General features: G+C 40.3%; 1 protein-coding gene across 11 annotated transcripts in view; it reads left to right on the forward strand.

Moving 5' to 3' along the window:
- LOC143027327 (diacylglycerol lipase-beta-like) overlaps nt 1–26,365 on the forward strand; it is a 418,191-nt gene that overhangs the window by 119,488 nt on the left and 272,338 nt on the right. For all 11 annotated transcript variants that reach the window (XM_076188602.1, XM_076188608.1, XM_076188615.1 and 8 more), the window contains exon 6: nt 17,262–17,365. In XM_076188602.1, coding sequence (XP_076044717.1) covers nt 17,262–17,365 — 104 coding nt within the window. The remainder of the gene's footprint in view (nt 1–17,261; nt 17,366–26,365) is intronic.

Here is a 26,365-nt window from a genome sequence, read left to right on the forward strand (position 1 = left end):
AGAGCAGAATGTCTGTTGAGGAAGGATGGGAGAGGACAGAAGACAGAGGTGAATGGAGAATGGTTGTTTATGGATGATGATGTGATGCATGAGGTGGAATGGGTGGGGGTGGGTGGGGGGGTGAGGTTGTATGTGTGAGCAAAATTTGACACAGCCCAAAGGGATTTCTCCCCGTCTTCTCCTTTTTATGCATGGGGGGACGGAGAGAGGGGGTTGCCAATTTAATGAAGCGGCCTTGCTGTGGATGTGCTGTGACTTGCGACACTGCCTATGACCCAGGGCAGTGGACAAGGTGCAGGGATGACCCGTCATCCAGGAGGTGCTAAGATGGGAGGGAGGGTGGAGGGGAGTGGGGTGTATTGAGGGATGGAATGGGTGGGAATGATTTTATGCCTTTTTCTTTTTGGCTACCCCCCTTGTAAGGGGAAAAAGCCTTGGTATATGTATGTATGTATCTTTATATGTTTGAATTTCTCACCGTTTGCCAGTTTGCTTTCGATAATACCTCCTCTGCTATCGTTTGTGTTCTTAGTTTTATTTTCAGAGGTCTATGATGTTTTTCTTATGAAGATTTGCCTATCCTGTGTATTTCATCAATTTCTTTATCGAGATTCTGACCTTCATCCTGTATTTCTTTCAGAATTTCTTTAGCTAATTCCTTCTGCTTTTCTCTCTGGTATCTATACATATCATGCGAGTACCATAGCCTACCCATCCCGCACAATAACAACAGGTTTCCTTCATTATTGGCAACAAAACAGCTAGATAGGCACACTCACAACTCAGCACTTCCTTTCGCTTTGGTGTCTGGACAATGTGTTGCTTCTTTCCTGTACAGGGCAGCAACCAAACTGGTCCCTAGTCTAGCAGATAAACCATATAAGGAAAGACTAAAAGTACTGGGTCTGCCAACTGTGAAAGAAGAAAGAGAAAGAGGTGACATGATAACAGTATTCAGGTCAATAAAGGGGATACATTGCATTGATAGCAAACTTGAGTCTAGGTATGATAGAAAATTAGAAAATAGGAGATGGGACCCAATGAGCATGGCTCCTTTCCTATATACTACAATCAGGTAAATACACATACACACACATCAAAAGTAGATGGATTAAACATCTGGAAGAAAATAAGATACTGAATCCAAAACAATTTGACTTTAGACAAGGAAGATCTTGTGCCACCAACTTGATTTGTTTTTATTCAAGGCTAATAGACATATCAACTGCATGCTACTTTGCCACAATAACATGCAGCCAATACCACACATCATTTTGTCTATGATAGAGGAAAACTCTGTTCATAGAGAAATGATGATACTTTTATACTACGACTGTCCCTCCGTTATGCTGTCCCCCAACCCCTTGTTGCTGTCTTGTACCATTTCTCTGAGTATTCATATTCTGTTTTCACCAACCTTGTCGTGGGGGAAGAGAATGCTACCACCAAGTCTTTCCACTTGAGTCATAAAAGGCGACAAAAAACGGGACGGGGATGGGATTAGGAGTCCTACTACCTGTAGCCCCGAAAGGGGACATTCCTAAAAAGAAAAGAAAAGGCATAAGAGGGTCTAGGAGTTTTCCAACCAGTACCCTAAGGTTTGGGTCTTTTAATGTGCGTGGATGTGGTACAGATGAGAGTAAAAGGGAAGAGATAGGCATTATGTTTGTGAGAAGAAAGATTGATGTGCTGGCTTTGAGTGAAACTAAAATGAAAGGAAAGGGCAACTGTGAGTTTGGGAGTGTAGCTGGGAGGTACTCAGGAGTGAAGAGTGGATGAGGGAGAGAAGAGGTGGCTATACTAGTAAGTGAAGAGATAATTAAGTGGGTAGTGGAATGGAAGGAGGTTTCATCAAGGTTAATGTGGATGAAGGTGAAGCTGGGAAGGGAGATGTGGGTTTTTGTAAGTGCGTATGGACCTGGTAGTGAGAAGAGCGTAGAAGAAAGGGAGGCTTTTTGGGTAGATATAAATGAGTGCATAGCGGGATTAGGGAGAAATATCAATGTAGTTTGATTGGGAGACCTTAATGCTAGGGTAGGAAATGAACCAATAGATGGAGTGATTGGAAAGTATGGAGTTCCAGGTAAAAATTGTAGTGGAGAAAAGATGGTGGAGATGTGTCTTGAGAGTTGATGATAGCAAATACAGTGTTTAAGAAGAAAGTCAAGCATAAGTACACATGGGAGAAGGTGGTGGATGGAAGGGTGGCAGATAGAGCATTAATGGACTATATAGTGGTGACCATGAGTACGGTAGGAAGAGTTAAGGATGTACATGTTCTAAGGGGAGAGAGTGGGGGAATATCAGATCATTTTCTGGTGGAAGGCAAAATGAGAGTGGAGAATAGGTGGAGAAAGAGGAAAAGGGCAGAAGGTAGGGAGATACTTAGAGTGAACTGCTTAAATGAGAAAAAAAAAGAGAGTGAGTTTAAGAAGAAACTGAAAGGAGTGGGAGGGAGTAAAGGATAGAGTAGAACTAGGAGTGGAGGAGGAATGGGGATGGTTCAAGGAGGGAGTCATAAGGTGTGCAAAGATGGTGTGTGGAACAAGGAGGTCGGGAGGAAAAAGAAGAAAGGGTAGTGAGTGGTGGGATGAAGAAGCAAAGAAATGTGTAGAAGAGAAGCAGGCATTCGTAGATTGGCTGCAAATGAGGACGAGGGAATCATATGAGAGGTACAAAGTAAAGAGAAGGGAAGCTAAGCATAAGATAAAGGAAGCAAAGAGGAGAGCAGATGTGAAATGGGGAAAGAGTATGACAGAAAATTTTGAAAGCAATAAAAAGATGTTTTGGAAGGAAATTAAAAGAGAAAATGGAGGCGAATCAAGTAGAGAAGAAAAGGTAAAAGGTGCAGATGGAGAGATGATAATGGAAGAGAAGGCAGTGAGAGGAAGGTGGGTAGGGAGGGAAAGGTAGTTGCAGTGGGAAGCGCTAAGAAAATGAGAATGATGAGTGAGGAAAATGGAGGAGAAATAGGGAAGGATGAAGTAGTACAGGAAGACTAGTTATGTATTGAACAAGGATAGTGATAGTAATAACGTTGTCAATAAATCCAGCATCGTGTAGTGTAATTGAACTCATACTAAGGTTTGATTGTGAAAATTATGTACAAGTGATGTGCATTTAGGAAATAATGAGTTGTAAAATCTGTATCACACTGCAAAGTGAAAAATTCATAAGGGAGGAACCCCCAAAGTTAATGATTAGTATTTGTGATCCTTGGATAATTGAAGTGTGTTTAGAACATAGAAATAGACTAAATATTAGGAATGTAGTAAAATCTCACTCTCCTTTTGAACCTAAATTCTGAAGAGGAAATAAAAGCATTTGCCAATGCCATCAGAATTTAGTGGTGGGATAAAATTCCCTCACGCTGTTCACAGCATTATATTTTGGTTTACAGCGGTGGGATGTTATATCCTCACTTAGAGTTGAAAGCATATGCCAGTTATGGCATTATAACTGTAAATCACCAAACAGCATGTGTACATTATTACTGGCTTCTGATTGGCTGCCTAGAATCGTACCACCGTGGTCTATTTGGCATGGGTTGACCGTCGATTTGTCCGCATTCATTACATCATTGTTCATTGGTTGTTACTGGTCACCATGTTGTTCAACTCAGACAGGTAAGCTATTTTATAATTGGGGTATTTGAATTTACAGTATATCCACCTTTTGGCGTATAGTATGTAGATTAAAATGACATTTTTAGTCTATTTCATTTTATATATATTTTATATATTTTAATTTAAGGTAATTTTGGTGCAAAACCATTTTAGGTTTACTGTACCCCCTGTGGTGAAAATCTGGCAACATTGACATGAGTTGGCATTCAGTAAGAGCCTGGTGTTTCTATGCTACATGGGTTTGATCATTCTGTCATAATTATATCACAACTGAGCAAACAAAATGAGCCAAGTATGGATATATTGATTTAACTTCATGGCCCAATGTGGTGGGCCCAGATAGAATGACTTGACAATAGAATCTAATGACTTGATACTAAAACATCCAAAACAGCATGTAGTATCTATATAAAAATGCATTCATTTATAGCAATGCAAGCATTGTTGAACACTAGGTAAATATATGAAAACAAAGGTGCATCAAATACCAGAATCCAGAAGGCGCATCAAACACCATCGCATTGTGGTTTGTACTGATGGCACCTTAGCAGGACAGGGCTGAGTGCTGGGAGCACTCCCATTGGATGGTGTTCTTTGTTGTTGTTTTCTTGGTGTAGAGGAAACCCTCATAGCAAAGCTTCAAGCTGCGTTTGTTGTTGGTGATGACTTCCATGATAGTTGTCTGTATGATTTGACATTTTGACATGGCCTTTTTATACTCATATGATACAGGCTTGTGGAATGGGACACGGATGGATGCCATGACAAAACCCTGGGAATGCGGATGACATACACCAATTGTTTGATTTTTGTTAGTATGTGACTTCCCAAAGGATTAACATCTAGTTCACATTATGTGACTTTTTTACTGTGACTTCACTCTCAACAGTTAGTGTTTTCACAGATTGGGGTTTTGTCCTCCCTGCTAAAATTCCCATGTGCTCTTTGCTCAAATACTCTGCATTAAAGAAAGGCAGCTATTGCATTGCTTGTGTTTTGTTTGCTGGTGTTCAAGCTGAAACTGGAGGACAGACAAAGCTGGGAACCTTAATTTTGCAGCTGATGCACAAATATAAAAAAAGCTACTAAGGCGCTTGGTAACCGTAATGGCAATGGCTATTATAAAACCAGTGTGGTTAGGGTGCAACAGTTTCTGGACATTGTGCGCCATCCAACAAGAGCTGTTGATGTCATATTGACTTGGAAAAGTAAGGAGCAAATTGAGAGCAACTGTCATCTGCTTGTCCCAGTTATTGAGAATACAGTGAGTCCTCCTTATACGGTAATTCTTTATCCGGTAAATTCATAGTTATGGTATTTGGTAATTACTACCCTCAATTCTATTTACAGTAAGAACAATTCTCAGATATGGTATCCGCTCGTGTTTTGGAGGTAAAATTAGATATTTTGAAGAGGAAAGAGCAGGGAGAAGGTATGTCTGCCATAAGTCGAAATTTGGGTTCGGTATACAGTAATTTAAATTTGCGGTAAGGTTTTCAGGAAAGCATATGTACCGTATAACGAGGACTCATTGTATACTGTTTTGTGGCTGCAATATGCTTCCCCTTCAAGGGTACCATGACAACGGCCCCTTAGATTTATCTGCTCCAAGTGTAACTGGAGAAGAAGTTTTTCGAGTGCTGTTGCAGTACCTCTCCAATGGCAGCAATGCTGAATTAGTGAAGCTTCTTATTACATTCAACATGAATAGTACTCTCATTAGCAAGACTATCCAGAATTAACTCATCGGAATATCAGGTGAAAATTTTTCCATATATTATTTTTACTGTTATTTTTATACTTTTGTATTTCAATACATATATTGCAAGAAATATCTAAGTGATATATTGATTTGTAGGGCAACTAGTGCAAGAAAAGGTGATGTCTCAAGTTGCTGGAATCTTTGTTATCATGATGGACGAGATGACAGATGTTGCGAAGAAAGAACAAACCACCATCTGGGTCCGTCACTTCAGTAACGACCAATTGAGGGAGGACTTTTTGGGTTTCATGCATGCTGAAGACCTGACAGGAGAAGGACTGGCTTGTCTTCTCAGCACAGTAGATAGTGTTGGTCTTGATATGAGCAGCTGTCGCGGTCTCTGTTTTGATGGAGCCAGTGTCATGATGGGAAGTTTTGCAAGTGTGCAGCAGTTATACTGTGAGAATAACCACTCACAAAGGTGATCCACTGCTGCAATCATCGGCTTAACCTAGTGTTAACAAAGGCTTGTGACACAGAGCAAGTCAAACTCATTCTCCAGAACCTCAACAAGGGTTACAACTACATTAGTTCCTCGAACATGTATTTACCTAGTTATATTTTGCAAGAAGGGGAGCTATGCTCATGGTGTGTTCTATGAGGTTTGCTCAGCTGGTGAAACACCGCACATCCTTAAAGCGGCAGAAGTTGGTCAGCCTTTGTGCTACTAGATGGGTTGAGTGACACGATTCCGTCATTGTTTTCATTAAACTGCTACCAGTTGTATCCGTCTTCGGTGAAGATGAGAGCAATTCGGATGCAAAAGCAGGACTACTGCTGATCACCATCCAAGAGCCGTGCTTTCTGATTGGTCATGTTGTCACTGAGTCTGTATTGGTTTACACTGTGGAACCAAGCCAAGCTCTGCAATCTCCTATGGTGAACCTCATGTCCGCATATGCTACGATCAGGGAAGTAGTGATGCATCTTGCGAGACTCAGGGAAGATGCCAACACTAGATTTCATGATATCTTCACGAAGGCAGAGGAGCTACTACATGATATCGGCTCAATGCACAACACCATTTCCCTTGCTTCGATTTTGCAAATGGCAGACACAATGGGATAATGTTCCTTTCCAAACAGCAGAAGAGTATTACTACCAATCTGTATACATACCATTTCTTGATCAGGTCTTGAGTGAGTTACAGCGTCGGCTCCAGGATGATACCGATATTACTGGATTCAACATCAAGCATCTGCTCAATGGCAATGATGGAGATGGGGCTTTAATGAAGGCGGCACAGGTTACAAGGTTGACATTGAGAACTTGAGTCTTGTCAAAGCGGAAGTAGAGCACTGGTTTTCAACAGCAAAAGAGTTTTACTCAGTTGGAAATGCTCTCGCTCACACCAAGACCTGTATGTATCCAAACTTGGCCAGGCCTCTCCAAGTTTTGATCACACTCCCTGTTTCGCATGCAGAAGTGGAACGGTCATTCTCAACTTTAAAGTGACTGAAGACTTATTGAGGAACACTATGGGTCAAGAGCACCTCAATGGTCTAGCGCTACTTGGTGTTCACAACGAAATTGACATTACAACAAACAGCGTGATCAATGCATTTGGCCAAAGAAATCGGAAACTGATGTTTTTTGTGAACACCACATTCTTCTGTAATTTAGTAGATGGGGGTTGTTTTTGCTAGACTGTGGTGACTCATTTATCTGTGTTAGATGTTGTAATCGTACACTTAAATGTATGTTCATTAAATATTTATCATTTGCCAAATACTTATTACAGGACAGTAGTTGTGATAACCTTTATCGATTTTTACATCTGTTATAGATGGTTAATATTCAATAAAATTTTGCTCATCAAAATGATATGTGCATTCGCCTTTTTCAATTGTATTTAGATAAAATAATCTCTCGAAATAAACACCATGTGAGGGCGGAGCCTTTATTTGTATGACATTTCGCTTGTTACATTTTTTTTTCAAATACTTAATTGTGATACACATGATTGAGATTAAATAAGAGGAATGGGGGGAACAGGGAAAGGGGGAGGGAGGAAGGTAGGGGAGGAGAAGGGGGGAGGGAGGAAGGTAGGGGAGGAGAAGGGGGGAGGGAGGAAGGTAGGGGAGGAGAAGTGGGGCTTGAATACTAGGAAAGATTGAAGAGAAGGCTGGCCCAATTGTCTGAGTAAATGGCTGGGTGACAGACATTGGCCCACAATCAAGAGAAAGGGGGAAGAAAAATAGGAAAGGTGAGCAAGTGTCAACTGCGGATGGACAGCATCTTTGAGAGGAAAAAGGGACTTTGAAGGGCAACTAAGGATGGCTTAAAATTTTATTGTCAGTGGGTATTAAAGAAATTATGTGGGGCAAGATATTGAACATGCCCCTATTCTGTTCAATTGTGTTGTTTCCTTATAGGATTGCTGCTTCTGTGGATCTTGTCGGGCTCATGTATTAGAAGCTCTGCATTTTTCCAATCCATCAAGTGGTTCTCACTGTTCCTATGTGCCAATGTTCCTATTTTTCTTCCCCCTTTTTCTTGATTGTGAGCCAGTGTCCATCACTCAGACAATTGGGCCAGCCTTCTCCTCAATCTTTCCTACTATAGTGGTACCTCTATTTACGCGTGCCCTTATGCACGCAGAATTCTATTTACGCGGTCAAATCATGGGGAAAATCTTGTTGCTATTTACGCATTGGTGTCCATTACTGTGCAGAAAATCAAATCCTGCACCACCGTCTTCTTGATGTCACCATTCACGTGCTGTGTTGTGTCTCCTCCCACCATCTTTGTTTGTTGTGTGCATGACTGGTCCTTCTTTCAGTGCCTACCCCTTGGTATTGTACTGTTTGTGCCTTTAAAATGCCTCCAAAACAGGTGAGAAGTCCTACTGAAGCTGGTGCTCATAAGAAAACCAGCATCATGATTGAGAAAAAGAGGGAAGTGATTGCCAAAGCTGCTCAAGGTTTATGCATGTGTAAGCTGGTGAGAGAGTTTGGTATGCCTGAGTCAACAATAAGAACCATTCTTTTAAATAAAGATAAAATTCTGTCAGCTAATGTGTCTAAGGGTATAAGGTATGTGAGCACACATAAGAGGCCAGCATTGTTGGACGAGGTGGAAAGGTTATTGCTTGTGTGGATACAGGAGAAGCAACATAAGAGTGACAGCTTGTGAGGAAATGATCTCTTCAAGGGCTTGCCAGGTGTATGCCAACCTGCAGCGGCAACAGGCTGGTACCAGTGGCCAGCTTACACCACCTTCAGTGCCCTTTACATCCAGTAGGGGGTGGTTTGAGAAGTTTCAGCAACATACGGGCATCCACAGAGTGACACGGCATGGTAAGGCAGCAAGTACGGACATGGACGCAGCTGAGGCGTTCGTCAAGGTGTTTGGAGGTGGTGCATCATGAGGGTTACCTGCCACAGCAGGTATTTAATTGTGATGAAATAGGACTTTTTTTTTGGAAGATGATGCCTAACAGCACCTACATTACTGCTGAGGAGAAAGCTTTGCTGGGGCATAAGCCTATGAAAGACAGGCTAACAGTGATGTTGTGTGCAAATGCGAGCGGCAACTGCAAGATCATGCCGCTCGTAGTGTATCATTCGGAGACGCCATGAGCATTCAAGAGGGGCAACGTTCTGAAGAGCAGACTTCCAGTGATGTGGCATATGAACCCGAAGGCGTGGGCAACCTGACAGCTGTGCCAGGAGTGGCTCGAAGGAGCATGTGACCCTGAGATCAAGAAGTTTCTGCTGGGGAATGGACAGCCACTGAAGTGCCTCCTACTGCTGGATATTGCCCCAGCACATCCCCTCAATATGCAGGCACATCTTCCCCAAGATCTGGATTTCATCACAATTAAATTCCTGCCTCTGAACACCACTTCCATTCTGCAACCGATGGACCAGCAGGTCATTTCTTATTTCAAGAAGCTGTACACCAGTGCTCTGTTTGAACACTGCTTCAACGCTACCACCAATTCAGACCTAACCCTGTGAGAATTTTGGAAGTCCCACTTATCTTGCACTGTGTCAAGATGATTAGCAAGAGCTGTGAGGAGGTTACCATCAGGACTCTACAGGCAGCGTGGAAGAAGCTTTGGCCATCATTTGACAGGGAGTGGGGCTTTGAGCCTGCTGGTCCATCAGTCATCTCAGACATCTTTGCACTAGGGAGAGACCTGGGCCTGGAGATGGAGGATGGGATGTCGAGGAGTTAGTATGGGAGCACGAAGATGAACTGACCACCAAGGAGCTGAAGGAGCTGCATCAGGAGTAGGTCGTCGAACTGGCCCGGGAACAGCAATAGGTTGAGTGAGATGACAATTGTATTCAGGGCCCCACCACTGAGGAGGTGAAGGAGGCCTGTGGAGGAAGATCTATGATTTTGTGGAGGTCACACACCTGGACCAGACACTAGTGAGCCATGTTGCAGGCCAGTTTAATGAACAGGTCATGCCTCACTACCGCCAAATCCTGCACACACGGTGCCGGCAAGCAACCATCACAGATTGACGAGTTAAACACCATATGAGGACGGAGCCTTTATTTGTATGACGTTTCGCTTATTACAGCTTTTTCAAGTACAAGTTGAGATACATATGGTTGAGATTAAATAAGGAGAAAGGAGGGAACGGTGAGAGAAAAGAAGAAGGGGGTGGAAGGAAGAGGGGGAGGAGGAGGAGAAGGGTGGGGGGATGGAACACTGGGAAAGGTTGAGAATGCTGGCCCAAACGTAATCAGGTGAGCGACTTTCAAAACGGCGACTGTCCTAATGGCGACCGCATTATAACAGCGACTGTAATAATAGCGACTTAACTATCGACCGGTCAGAAAGGTCGCAGACTTATGTTTCAATTGCTTGTATGTTCGTGTTTGTATTTACGCGTTCAGTTGTGTTTACTTTGTGAGATAGGTTCAGAATGAAATATGCTCAAAAGGTCGCAGACTTATGTTTCTATCGCTCATATTTATTTGTTTGTGTTTACATGTTTGTGTTCACTTCGTGAGATAAGTTCACTGAAGTGAATTTACTGGTCGGTTGCTCGGTCGTCGGTTTTTTAATTCTTTTAATAATATTTTTCTTTCAATGATAAGTAAATAATAATAGCAACATTTAGGATTGGCCGAAACGTCGTACCCTGCAGAGTTCTGGCCGAAACGTCAGTTGCCGAAACGCCTGTGGCCGAAACATCCTATATTCGATGCGCTCCCCTCCTGCATGCTCATAATGATGTTGAACTTCTGGACTGGGTTGTTCAAAATAATTTTTTGCACTATCTTGGCGTTAAATCTATCTTGACATTAAACATCATGGTAACACAGAGCGTTACCATGACTTTTAACAACAAGATAAACTAACGCCAGAATTAGTTTTTGAACAACCCAACCCTAGACTCCTTGTTAAGATGTGTTATCAATGTTAGGCAACTTTTTGTGCAACAATAACACCATTTACCTTAGTCCACACATGAAAGCTGTATAATTTTAATTTAGATAATTTGGTGCACTGTATAATTTCAATTTAGATAATTTGTTTCATAAATTTAATTTCGTTTTCACACAGTATGTGCAAAAAATATTGTCACTTGAAATGATATCTATTTCTTTAATTCTTTTAATAATATATTTTCTTTCAATAATGAGTAAATAATAATAACAACATTTGGAGGACTGGCCGAAACGTCCTACGTCGTTTTTTTTTAATTCTTTTAATAATATTTTTCTTTCAATAATAAGTAAATAATAATAGCAACATTTATGATTGGCCGAAACGTCGTACCCTGCAGAGTTCTGGCCGAAACGTCTGTGGCCGAAACATCCTATATTCGATGCGCTCCCCTGCATGCTCATAATGATGTTGAACTTCTGGACTGGGTTGTTCAAAATAATTTTTTGCACTATCTTGGCGTTAAATCTATCTTGACATTAAACATCATGGTAACACAGAGCGTTACCATGACTTTTAACAACAAGATAAACTAACGCCAGAATGTCGAATGGTCAAAATGTCGACACGACAGATTGTCGAATACGACATAATGTCAAAAAAATATGCATTTCACTGATTATTCGGTCATGCGTGCTTTTTATATTAGTGGCACTTGAATAATCATGACTAAAAGAGGTTGCTTGAAGATGGATATTGTTTTAAAGAAAATGTAACTCGGCAATAAAGACGATATTTCCCAAATTACTCGACCCATCATGGCTGCCCGGCATGATTTTCTTCTTTAACATAACAATGAAGATAAAACAACTTAAAGAACAGTCACTTATACCAGTTCAATTACAATTAAATTAATTAAAGGAGTATTAGTGAAACCACAGTGAATGGCAATTGCCTTTTTACAGTTGATAATGGAATCACACAAAACAAAGTTTAACGTTTATTTCTATGTACACTGTACTATGAAGACACATCAATGATTGAAGGAAGACACATTAATGATTGAACAATTGCCTTATTATGGTTGGTGATGAAATCACACAAAACTAATTTTTATGTTTATTTGATAATTGATTTTATATGTAAACTTCTATTCACATTTACTTATACATAGATTTGAATATACAAGTATTGGTACAAATGGATGTTGTACATTATATCAGAAAAAATCAATAAGTAAAAAAAAAAAATGGAGCTTCAACATATTCCTGAAAGGATCGGTCTTCATACTGTGAAACAATGCGCGATATCCGTTTATTCGTTGAACTAACTGGTTTAGATGGCTCATGTCCAGCGATGAGTTGTGAGAGGACAGTTTCTGTATGGGCTTGTTCATCTTGTAGACGAAGTACATATAAACTCGTAGATACTTGGGAGAACCTTGCCAACGCAACGACTCCTTGAAAGTTCCGAGGCCATCCATCCTTCAAGGTGGTTTGTCGTTCTCGGTTCTTCCTGGACGACACGTTGGTGGAAAATGGCTTTGTATCTTTCTCTGATGTAATTTACGAAAGGGTTCACATTCAGGAGGCATATCTGAAATAAGTTCATGAAAGGCTCTTGCGATGTCGGAAGGGGGAACAAAAGCCAAAGCAGTGAGTTATTTAAGTCTCTGTGCAAAACTGCTGTCGTTCACGTACATTTCACGCAAGCCTAAATAAACAACCTTTCTCCCGTGCGCTTGAGCAGAGTGAAAGAAACAAGCTTCGACCTTCTGCACAGACAAGATATCCTTTGTAGCTTCCATCGTAGCACGTTCAGTCACTTCTGTAAATCGAGATCGAGACCGCGTTGTGATGGTGCATCTTGGATGGCTGGCTGAGAAGATACGACAATAAGCGTCTTTGGTTTTCTTGGTTGTCAACACGAAAAGGAGAGGCAGCATTTGCCCCATCACTGGTGCATGCAGGGTACATGTAGAGTTGATAAAACAATCCCGGAGAGACGTCAAAAGTGCTATCGCCGTACCATACCGAAGAGTTTGATCAATTTCTCAGGATGTTGTTTGAACAAAACACTATGATACGCTCATTGTTGCCAAAACTGATATCAGCCATAATCCAAGGGTCTCCCCCCCCCCTTGTTTTGTCTTGATGTGAGGATCAGGTAGGGTAAGGTCTGTAGCACTACGAGGTAAGCCCGGCTGGCTTTTACGACGCTGCCTCTGAATCAGCCTTTTGATGCTCGACTCCTCCGGAAGATATCCACGAACCTCTTCTGGAAGATGGCAGCTGGAGAGTTCTTGGCATATCATTCGCGACGTCCTTTCCAAAGTTTCTTTGGCGATGCGCCTAATCCTGGACCTTAACCCTTGCAGGATTTAGTCCATGTATATTGTGAGCTTTTGTGGTTACTATCATATCATCAAGAGTTACAGCTTTTCCTGAACAGGCATGGTCCTCGCAGCGCCAGTATACTTTTTCCATAACACATTTGTTTTTGGTGTAAAGAAAACCTTCGTATGAAGGTTTTTTTCTCCTTTTTAGCAACGAAGAATTCTGCCATGTGTTGTATTCGAATGAGTGTAGTTCAAGAAATTATTTTGAAATGAGAATATTCACTTTATGGACAGACAGGAAAGTTTTTTCCTCCTTTTTGTATTCGAATGAATGTAGTTCAAGAATTGATTTTGAAATTAGAATATTGACTTTATGTACAGTCAAGAAAGTTGATTAGGGATAGCACCAAGTTTTTGGTGGATATTTCAGTTATTCCTGTTGAGCGTGAACACAGGCTTGCATTTTTCGGTGATTTTATGTACACAATCACGTCGATATCTGAAATTTCGACATTTTGTCGCAGTCTACATTCTGTCGTTTCGGCATTCTGTCGTTTCGACGTTCTGTCTTTCGACATTGTGTCGTGCACCGGAACAACCCAACCCTAGACTCCTTGTTATGATATGTTATCAATGTTAGGCAACTTTTTGTGCAACAATAACACCATTTACCTTAGTCCACACATGAAAGCTGTATAATTTTAATTTAGATAATTTGGTGCACTGTATAATTTCAATTTAGATAATTTGTTTCATAAAATCAATTTCGTTTTCACACAGTATGTGCAAAAATATTGTCACTTGAAATTATATATATTTCTTTAATTCTTTTAACAATACATTTTCTTTCAATAATAAGTAAATAATAATAGCAACATTTGGAGGACTGGCCGAAACGTCCTACCCTGCAGAGTTCTGGCCGAAATGTCAGTGGCCGAAACATCCTACATTCCATGCGCTCCCCTCCTGTATGCTCTTAATGATGTTGAACTTCTGGACTGGGTTGTTCAAAACAAATTTTTACATTGTCTTGGCGTTAAATCTATCTTGACATTAAGCATCATGACCATCAAGATAAACTAACCCCAGAATTAGTTTTTGAACAACCCAACCCTAGACTCCTTGTTATAATATGTTATCAATGTTGGGCAACTTTTTGTGCAACAATAACACCATTTACCTTAGTCCACACATGAAAGTTGTATGATTTTAATTTAGATAATTTGGTGCACTGTATAATTGTAATTCAGATAATTTGTTTCACAAATTTAATTTCGTTTTCACATAGTATGTTAAAAAAATATTGTCACTTGAAATGATATATATATATATATATATATATATATATATATATATATTTCTTAATTCTTTTAATAATATATTTTCTTTCAATAATAAGTAAATAATAATAGCAACATTTGGAGGACTGGCCGAAACGTCCTACCCTGCAGAGTTCTGGCCGAAACGTCAGTGGCCGAAACATCCTACATTCCATGCGCTACCCTCCTGCATGCTCATAATGATGTTGAACTTCTGGACTGGGTTGTTCAAAACAAAAATTTGCATTATCTTGGCGTTAAATCTAACCCTAGACTCCTTATTATAATATATTATCAATGTTAGGCAACTTTTTGTGTAATGATAACACCATTTACCTTAGTCCACATATGAAAGTTGTATAATTTCAATTTAGATAATTTGTTTCATAAATTTCATTTCATTTTCACACAGTATGTGCAAAAAATATTGTTACCTTAAATGATGTATAAGTATTTTTTTTAAATTATTTTAATAATATATTTTCTTTCAATGATAAAAAAGATAATGATAGCAACATTTGGAGGACTGCTGATGCGATAATGTCGCTGTTATGACAGTCGCTCTTATAATACAATCGCTATCATGTGGTCGCTGTTGTGATGGTCGCTGTTTTAGAAGAATCGCGATTGTGAAGTCGCTCTATTGACAGTCGCTGTTATGACAGTCGCTATTCGGAACCCGAGCCCTACATTGTCATAGGCTACTTTTAGGTTCAGTGGCGGTGCCAGGGGGGGGGGGCTTGGGGGGCCTTTAGCCCCCCCAAAATGTGGTCAGCCCCCCCATTAGCCCCCCCCAACTGAAATGAGCAAATTGAAAATTTAAAACACTCATTGAAATAATTTTTATTAAGTGGAATTTTTAATTGCCAGGGCTAAAGATTTGTCAGCCATCAGTGCTAGCCAAACCATTAACCCCCTCCCCTTCTGAAATGAGGATAATATATGTGTATTATCATATTACTATTAGCCCTCCCAAAAATTTGCTCAGCCCCCCCTTAGCCTCCCCAACTAAAAATTCCTGGCGCCGCCACTGTTTAGGTTTATATCCAACTCATTTTCCATCAAGTAATCATTCATCTCCAACCTGGCCAATGGTAAACAATCTGCATTAACATAGGCTACTTTTAGTTTTCTTGTAGTGTTTCCATTGTTGTATCTCCATCCATCTCTGAATCCATTTCTTGATATTCTTGCCTTAAAAAAAAAAAAAAAAAAAAAAATCTTCCATCCTAATTTTATTTCTGTCCCTGGCTTCTTGTACAAATTTCCATGTTTTTACAAGTTCGTCTTTATTCCTGATCCAAATAGTTTTTAAACTTATCTTTGCTTGCCAATTTCCAAGGCTTGCTGATTACTTTGTTTGGTATGGCTTGTGGTTTAAACTTAATGTTCATTGGAGTCAAGCCATTCTTCTTCTACTGACCAAACCTAAACACATTGTCAATCTGATCAGTTGCATTCAAGTCTTTTCCCATCATTGTGAGATTCATTTCCTTGGCCATGTACATTTCATGTTCTTGGCATACCTTTCATGAAATAGTATGGTTTACCACCATGACACATCTAGTCAAATTGACTTCATCTCTGACAAGAGATTTCCTTTTTATAATAACCTTCACTACTTCTTTCAACTTTACATATTTTCTGCTGCTCCATGATCTCTTTAAAGTTGAATGCATCCCTCTGTTGGACAGATAACCAACCTTCTTGAATACCCATCAATTCATTGATATCATTCTTGCTTCTTTTTATGTTATCTTTATCTTGCCTTCATAGTATTGAGATCAATCTTCTTAGTCATCAAAGTCTCAGTTTCCATTTTAAGTGTACTTTGCCAGTTTTTGTTTTCTGAGCCAGGTTGGTGGCTTTTTCTTGTTCAAGTTTTCATTCCACATCATATGAAACTTTGACTTGCACCATGGGAGGAGAGTAAATTTCTCAACAGTCTCAACTTAGTTGCAAATTCACTCTCTTCTATTGTTGAATACTTATAAGCTATGAAACTGTCCCTTGCTTTCATTGTGGCCTGATTTTAGTTATGGTCAGTTTCCTTAAAAAAGTTTTGCCAATTAACATCAGGAAACCCTTAAGAAATTGTGTGCACATCATATTGCCTGATGTACAATGATGTATCACAATATGCACATTACAAAATATAAAGTTATTGCTGTTATACTCATTCTCTTTCACCCTGAATAGATATAATGTCACATAAAACATGATTGAGCCTGTTCACAAAATACAGGAGCCACTCAACTACAGCTACAAAATAAATATAATCAGGAAGCTGATGCTGGCATCCTTGTATACAGTACTCCACTCGTGGCTTATACTTAGGTGTCATCGTATTCAGGAGGTTAATGACCCCTGAATATTGTTGCTCCAGTGTGTCTACCTAATTGGGAGATCTTTCTCTCACATGCAGTTAAAACTGCTCATTTTTAACCTCTTCAATATGAGTCAAATATTTGTGTGCACATCAGGTTGCCTGATGTATGATGATGCATCACAACATGCACATTACAAAATATAAAGTTACTGCTGTTATACTCATTCTCTTTCACCTTGAATAAATATAATGTCACAGAAAATGTGATCAAGCCTGTTCACAGAATATGGGGGTCTCAGCTACAACAAAGTAAATATAAACAGGAAGCTGATGCCAGCATTCTCATATACCCCACTCGCAGTTCATGACACATACATAGGCATCATTGTATTCATGATGTTAAAGCTTCATCTGTGTCAGCCCCATGTGACCTCTCCTGGTAAGGATGTGTGTGAATGGCCAGGGTCATGTACTTTCAGATATGATAGCATATCTTATCAATATAGTATAAGTGAAATTCTGTCTCTCCATACAGCAGCAGCACCTATATTCAGGTATGGGAGCGCAGATGTCGAGTTCTGTGCTGCTGTCTAAACACCAAGGACAGGAACAATTCTGAGGCATTCAGAAATGTTGCAGGTATATATGATTTCATTTAGATTATTGTATATCCCATCATATAAGATGCACCATCATGTAAGACACACCTGTGATTTGGTTAGGAATATTTAGGAAAAATTAGAAAATGCTACATTTTCTCAGTTCTTCATAGCCCTCCCTTTAATAAGACTCGAGTCCAAGACTATAGGCTGATAGATATTCTTCAATTGAAGTACTTTAGCAAAGTATCCAACAGATCTAACAGATTTCATACATGTGGTCTTTCATTTCAGAAACTGAATTACTCACAGATAAAGGATGCTGACATGAGACCTTTTGGTCATCCCCAGATCGTACCTGTTTCTTATGACACTTTTCATTGCCCCAGACTTTTTCCCCCTTACAAAGGAGGTAGTCAAAGGCATAAATCCACTCCCACCATTTCATCCCCACATACTCCACTCCCATTCACCACCCCTTCCTCCCTCTTATCTTGGCTACTCCTGGATGACAGATCATCCCTGCATCTTGCCCACTGCCCTGGGTCAGAAGCAATGTAGCAAGACACAACACATCCACAGCAAGGCCACTTCATTTAATCGCCGAACCCTCCTCTCTGTCCCCCCAAAAAGAGAAGACAGGGAGATATACTTTTGGGCTATGTCAAAATATCATTCACGCATACTCCCTAACCCACCCCTATCCCCCACCCACTCCCTTCCATGCATCATAGCATTGTTCATACACAGCCATTCTCCACTCACCCCATTCTCTGTCTTCTCCCCTCCTTCCTCAACAGACATCCCCCTCCCAACACCCCATTCACCCACTCCATCCACCTGTGCCTTCCAAACTTATTTTACCAATCTTTCCTCACTCCTTCCATGCATCCAAACTATCCTAATACTCTTTCATCAACCTCACCCTTAACTCCCCTTCCATCCATGCTCCCCTCCTTATCTCCTTGCTCCTCACTCCATCCAGCCTAGCAACGCCCATGACACCATCTCAAACACATATAAACTCTTTCCTCCTTTCTTATGTTCCATGTCTCTGCCCCATACAAAGCTGTTGGCACAATCACCCCTTCATACAATCTCTTCTTAGCATCCACCCCCAAATGTCTACCTCTCATTACACTTCTCAATCCCCCAAGGCATTTACTTGCATCTCTTAATCTACATTCCACCTTTACCTCCACTCCTCCCTTTCACACCACATTTGCCCCCAAGTATCTAAAGCTATCCACTTCCTCCAGCCTCTCTCCCTTGATACTCACTTCCAATTTGCTGCCATCCTCTCCCCTTGTACATCTCATTACCTTATATTTTTCCACATTTACCCTCAATTTCCATCCCTCGTACACCTTCCCCAACTCTGTCACTGACTTCCCCAATCCCTCCTCGGATCTCGCCACAAGCGCAGTGTCATCAGCAAATAACTGGCTCATCTCTCACTTCCCTCTATTTTTCCTGTCTCCAATTCCCAACCCATTACCCTTGCATTTACCTCTCGCACCATCCCATCCATGTACACATTGAACACCTACAGCGACATGACACACCCCTGGCAGAGTACCACCCTTATCTCAAAGAACTCCCTCTCTCCTCTTCCAATTTTAACGTAGGCTTTACAACTCCTGCAAAAACTCTTGACTTCTCTGAACAGCCTTCCTCCTATCCCATATATCTGCAATACCTCCCACAGTGCTGTCCTGCCTATCCTGTCATAAGCCTTCCCCAAATCCACGAAGGCCCAAAAAACATCCTTACCTTTTCCTAAAGCTTTCTCACATATCTGCGTTACCACAAAAAGCTGATCCACACAACCCCTTCCTTTCCCAAACCCACACTGTTCCTCACCAATTACTCCTTCTGTTCCTCTCCCACACTTGTTCCCTTTTCTCCTGTAAAGCAGAGCCATACAGACACCTCAGGCACTATCCTCTTTTACTCAAACATTAAACAACCTCACCAGCCAGTCCACCATCACTGTACCTCCCTTTTTTAGACACTCCATATGACACTCATCCAACCCAGGTGCCTTACCTGCTTTCATCATTTTAATAACTACTTTCACCTCATTTTTTATTATTTCTCCTCTATTTTCCACATTCATCACTGTCATTTTCTTATAGCCTCTCACTGCAACTACCCTTACCTCCCGATCCTCCTTCACATTTAGCTACTCCCTAAAATACTCTGCCCATATTCCTGTTATCGCCATCTCTTCCATTATCATTTTGCCATCTGCACCTTTCACCTTTTCTTCTCAAATTGATTCACCTCCCCTTCCTCTCTTAATTTCCTCCCAAAACATCTTTTTATCCTTTTCAAAATTTTCTGTCATAATCTTCCTCCATTTCATATATGCTCTCCTTTTTTACCTCCTTCATCTTCTCTTTTCTTTGTACCTCCCATATGATTCTCTTGTCCTATTTTGCAACCAATCTGTGAATGCTCATTTCTTCTCATCTACAAGTTTCTTTGCTTCATCATCCCACCACTCGCTTCCCTTCCTTCTATTTCTTCCCATCCTCCTTGCTCCACACACCATCTTTGCACACCTTGTGACTCCCTCCTTGAAACATCCCTATTCCTCTTTCACTCCTAGTTCTACTCTATCCTTTACTCCCTCCCACTCTTCTCTCAGCTTCTTCTTGTACTCCTTCTCCTTTTCTCTCTCATTTAAGCAGTGCACTCTAAGCACCTCCCTATCTTCTGTCCTTTTTTCCTTTCTCCATTTATCCTCCACTCTCAACTTACCTTCCACCAAAAAATTATCTGATATTCCTCAGGTCTCTCCCCTAAGAACATGCACATCCAAAATGCTACCTAATCTTCTGGTTACCACTAGTCTGTTAACCACTTCGGTACAACGACACCTGCATAGGCATCATGAAGCACGAGTGGATACATGAGGATGCCAGTGTCTGCGTCTTGATTATATATATTTTTTGTATTTGTATATGAGTTACCCCAGATTCGGTGAACTGGTTTGATCATGTTTTCTGTGTTTATTATTACTCAGAGTAAAAGAGAATGAGTAATACACCAGTGACTATATTTTATATTGCTAGTGTGATGAATCGTACATGTGGCAGCCAATGCTGCATGCAAGAATTGGACTCATACTGAAGTGGTTAAAGCCCTGTCTACCACCCTTCCTTCCACCACCCTCTCCCATGTGTACTTATGCTTGACTTTTTTCCTAAACACTGTGTTAGCTGTCATCAACTCTCTAGACACATCTCAACCATCAACTCTCTGCTATGGTTTTTTCTTGACACCTAACAGTTAACCACTCCATCTATTGGTTCATCTCCTACCCTAGCATTGAGATCTCCCAATACTACATTGACATTTCTTACTAAACCCTCTATGCATTCATTTAAATCTATCCAGAAACCCTTGCTTTCCTCTACACTCTTCTCACTACCAGGCCCATATGCACTTACAAATGCCCACATCTCCCTTTCCAATTTCACCTTCATCCACATTAACCTTTAAGAAACCTCCTTCCACTCCACTACACACTTTCCTAATGTAGCCACTCCTTCTCTCCTTTGCCCTCTCTTCACTCCTGACACCCCACTACACTCACAAACTCAGACTTGCCCCTACCTTTCAACTTAGTTTCACTCATTGCCAACACATCCATCTTCTCACAAACATACTGCCTATCTCTTCCCTTTTACTCTCATCTGTACCACACCCATGCACATTAAAAGACTCAAACTTTAGGGTTCTGGTTGGAAAATTCCTAGACCATCTTATGCCTTTGCTTTTTTTCAGGATCTAAATATGATAATTGGAAATCAAGGATAAAGATTAAGTTGGAACTGTACATGAATTTGAGCCTAGGTATGTTAGAAAATTAGATAATAGAAGGTGGAACCTAATGAGCATTGTTCCTTTCCTGTAGACTACAATTAGGTAACAAGCAATTACTCCCCAACTCCCTATCATCCACTCATTCCCTTCCATTCATCACATTATCATTCATACACAACCATTCTCCACTCACCCCTATCTTCTGCCTCTCCCCTCCTTCCTCAACAGACGTCCCCCTCTTGTTCAATGCCCTTTTCACCCCCATTCATTCATCTCATCCTTCCACACTTCTTTTACTAATCTTTCTTCACTCATTCTTTCCTTGTGTCCAAACCAACCCAATACTCTTTCATCAACTCTATCTCCCATCGACAGCACTGTATTGGGCAGACATGGAACATAGGAAAGGAAGAGTTTAAATGTGTCTGAGAAGTATGGTGGGGTTACAAGGTTGGATAGTGTGAGAAATGAGGTGAGGAGGAGAACTGTGGTGGAAAAGGAGATGGGAAATAGGGCTGATGAAAGGGTATTGATAAAATCGTTAAATCCTTTTCCTTCTTTGCCATTGCTATTAATTCATCTCCCATTCCTTAGCTAGGTCTTCATGTAGTATCTTGACATCAGCATCAGGGCTCAGTAGAAACTGCACCCTACAGTATCTTACTTCTCATTTCTCTCCAGTCTGATCTTCCTCCCTCACTACTGCTCTCACTTGCTCAAGTCATATGTATCCAAAGTGATATATTTTATGATTTTTGTCTAGTGGAAGAGGTTCACCATTTGATTTGACTGATTCATTGTAGTTGAGGGTCATTAGGGTCACTGGAGATTTCTAAGGTGAGGGAGACACTTTGTTTAACCTCTTCAGTACGGGCCAAAATCTCGCGGGCAGCATTATCTGCCAGACGTACGATGTGTCGTAATAATACTCGCATCATAAAATATAGTCACCGCTTATATCAATCGTTCTCTCTTTCACCCGTGAATTTTGATAACCATAGAAAATGTGATGAAGACAGTTTAGAGAGTATGTCATTACGCAGGGGCAACTACAATAAATATAATCAAGACGCCGATATGGCAGCCTCGTATATCCACTTGCTCCTCATGCCGCCTACGTATGCGGCACCGTATGGAAGGGGTTAACTTCATTAAAATTCTGAGTTGTTGATGTCAATTTGTATATTTTTGGCTGTAGTTTTGTAATTGCTGTGCTGGGCTACTAGGTTGTCTGCATTGGAGAAAGCTTTGATGTTGTGCTTTGGGTCCGGTGTGGGGTAGGTTGCTTTGAACAAGTTAAATATTGGTGATGATATTATCGCTTCCTCGAGGCCCCATTTATATTCATTTGGTCCCCTACAGGTGGTTATTTGGCGACACTGCACTCCTTGCCTGCCACGAGGTTTTTCAGATATTTCTTGTCATTGCTTTGCACATTAGTTTCTACAATTTTTGATAGGATGTCTGGAGACACCAAATGTCTAAAAGGCAGTCACCACACAGAAAAACACAGAACATATTGTCCTACTCTGTTCTGCACTCATTCATCCCAGGCAACTCCACAAAGTTTCTTTACTGAGTTATTTATGGATTGAGCTGGTGATCAGGGCCAGTTTCTTGGGGGATGCAGGCCTCTTGAAAGAAGGAAATGAATTCATTGATTGATCTCTCATGTCCTTCACTCATGGTACTTCCTTGTCCAAGGCCTATAGTACCCAAAATAACCAGAATGTGTAAAAGCATATCCATTCTCCATTTTACATATGCTTGATGCTTCACAGCTCCAAGCCAACATTTTTTTTTTTTTTTTTTTTTTTTTTTCCCTGGGATCAAGGAAACACCTATGTTTCCATTTATGGTGATAAATATCCAGGTTGATAAAATGTATTAATGTATAGAATGGAGGAAGGAAGAGGAGAAAATAATGAACCAATGAAAAGAGGACTAGACATGAATAGAGTAGAATCACCACTTGGAGTGATACCAAAGAGGACTTGGTTAAACAACACCCCAAAATGAGAGTACTGGACCTGAGGCTGAGAAAATGATACATAAAAAAAGGAAACATAAACCAAAAAAGAGAAGAAAGGAAGAAGTTACAAATAACATATAATGAATGATTTCTGGACTAAACAAATAAAATGACTCTGTTAACAGAGAAACCTGATAATAATGGGAATTGTAGAGACAAAATTAAAAGGTCCATTACCATCAATTACTATAGGAAAAGGTCTATATAACCAGTGGACAAAAAATAGAACAGAAAGACAGGGTGGAGGAATCGTCTTTTTGACTAAAATTTTTTTTTTAATATGACAAAGATAACAGAAGGAAAAAATAATGTAGAATCGATTATGATTAAAGTTGAAAACGGAAACATGAAAAGTAGAAAATTTATAGTAGTATATGTGCCCCCAAAAACACAGGCTTGGACTGACAGTGATCATGCCAAGCTACTGGAAGACACAACAAATACATTAATTGAATTAATGAAAGAAGGAGGAAACATAGTAATCATGGATGACTTTAACTCAAAGGAAATATGTTGGGAAGAAATGACAGTAAAAGGTGGAAAGGAACTTTGGGGAAATATTTTACTGGGATATGACCATTGAATACACATTGACTCAATGGGTGAAGGAAAACACCAGATATAGAAACAATGAAGAACCGTCAAGACTAGACTTAATATTTACATCTATTTAATTAGTTGTATTTTATGGAACGAGAGCTATGCTCGTAGTGACCTGTTTTCGTATCTCTCCACATCCAGTTTATTCTTAAAATTGTGTATAGTTCTGGCATTCACTGTTTCTCTGTTTAGTTTGTTCCTGACATCAATCACTCTATGCGGAAAGCTTTTTTTTTTTTTTTTTTTTTTTTTTTCTCCAGGTCTCTTCTGTAGCTGTCTTTCTTTAGTTTCTTATCGCGTCCTCTTGTTTCTCTTTTGTCCCACTATAATAAGTCATCTCTATCAAGAATTTCCAACCCTTTCATAATTCTGTAAATGGTCAACAAATCAGCTCTTTCTCATCTCTGTTCCAGTGTTGACAGATGTAATTTCTCCAATCTTTGGTCGTATATCAAAATTGACAGTGTGGGTGCCATTTTTGTCACTGCTCTTTGGATTCTTTCTAATTTTCTTATTTTCTTCTTTGTGCTAGGTGCCCAGTGTTGCAGCATATTCTAGTTTAGGTCTTATCAGTGTAACAACTATTTTTTTTTTTACCATCTCCTCATCTATGTAGTTGTAGGCCACTTTCATTGATCTTAATAAGTTATAAGTCTCTCCAAATAATTTATTGACATGTTTATCAGGTGTAGTCACTTGAGATAATTACTCCCAGGTCCCTTTCTGAATTGACTTTTTTGACTTCTTTGTTTCCAATTTTGTATTGACTTGATACTTGGTTTTTGCTTTTTCAAATTCCAGTATGCAACATTTTTTAATGTTGAAGTTCATCTCACATCTCGGACTCCATTACCATATTTTGTTTAGGTCTTCTTGCAGCGATCTGCAATCTTCTGTTCTTACTTTCTTTAGTAATTTGGCATCATCAGCAAAGAAGTTCATGTAACAATTTACTCCCTCCATATCATTTATATATATGGCAAACATTAAAGGAGCCAGTACAGAGCCTTGTGGGATGCCACTTTTCACATCTTGTATATTTTTGCTACTGTTCTTGTAAGGGATACCAGTCTGAAGTTTGTAGGATCTTCCCTATTTCCTCCTTTATATATTGGTACTAAGTTTGCATCTTTCCAATCTTGTGGTACCTTTCCTTCTTTGAGTGAGAAGTCTATTATCTTATATAGTTTATCTGTCAGTCCATACACTCTTTCAGTATCCAATTTGCAATTCCATCTGGTCCATGCGATTTCCTGACCTCTAGGTTTTTTATTTGGTCTCTTGTTTCTTTTTGTGTTACCTTTATTTCTTTCATTATGGGTGATCTTTCTTGTTGTCCATCTTCCCAAAATTGTAAGCTCTCAATTGTAAAAACAAACCTGAAATGTCTGATCATAACTTCTGCCATCTCTGTGTCATCTATATATTCTTTATCTCCATGCAATTTCACTATTTCGAGTTTATCCTTTAGTTTTTCATTTATATATCTGTAAAAGAGTTTAGGTTGATCCTTACATTTGTCTCTAACATCTTTTTCAAAATTTCTTTTTTCTTTCCTGTGGATGTTCACATATTCATTCCTAAGTTTTACACTTGTGCCATTTGGGTGTTTTTTGTCTTTTTACCATTTTTTCCAGGCTTTGTCTCTCCTGTCTCTAGCCTCACTACACCTTTGCGTTTTGGAAATTTTTTCTTACATATACCAAAGGCTTTTTCCCCCTACATGGGGGGTAGCCAAAAAGAAAAAAAGTATAGAAACCACTCCCACTAATTCCATTTCCTATATATTCCACTCCCCTCCTCCCTCCTCCTGGATGACGGGTCATCCCTGCATCCTGTCCACTGCCCTGGGTCAGAAGCAGTGTCGCAAGACACAGCACATCCACAGCAAGGCCGCTTCATAAATTCGGCGACCCCCTCTCCATCCCCTCATGCAGAAAAGGAGAAGACGGGGAGAAATCCCTTCGGGCTGTGTCAAATTTTTTCTCATACTTCCTCACCCCCCATCCCCCACCCACTCCCCCTCACGCATCACAGCATCATCTATACACAAGCTCTGTTGTCCATTCACCCCTATCTTCTGTCCTCTCCTAGCCTTCCTCCACAGACATTCCTCTCTTTTGTAATGCCCCTTTCACCCCATCCATCCATCTCATCCTAGGACGCCCCCTCATATTCTTTCTTTCCACCTCTACCTTCCACACTTCTTTTACTAATCTTTCTTCACTCATTCTTTCCATGTGTCCAAACCATCCTAATACTCTTTCATCAACCCTATCTCCCAGCTCCCTTTCCACCCCTGTTCTCCTCCTCACCTCCTTATTTCTCACTCTATCTAGCCTAGTAACCCCTATCATACTTCTCAGACATTTCAACCTCAAACACATTCAAACTCTTTCTCTCTTCTTCTCTCATGTTCCATGTTTCTGCGCTGTACAATGCTGTTGGCACAATCACTCCTTCATATAACCTCCTCTTAGCATCCATTCCCAGATGTCGATTTCTCATTGCACTTTTCAATCCACCAAGGCATTTACTCGCTTCTCTCAATCTACATTCTACCTCCACCCCCAC

Source organism: Oratosquilla oratoria, chromosome 1, assembly GCF_046742065.1.
Source record: "Oratosquilla oratoria isolate Oo_2021 chromosome 1, ASM4674206v1, whole genome shotgun sequence".
Lineage (NCBI taxonomy): Eukaryota > Metazoa > Arthropoda > Malacostraca > Stomatopoda > Squillidae > Oratosquilla > Oratosquilla oratoria.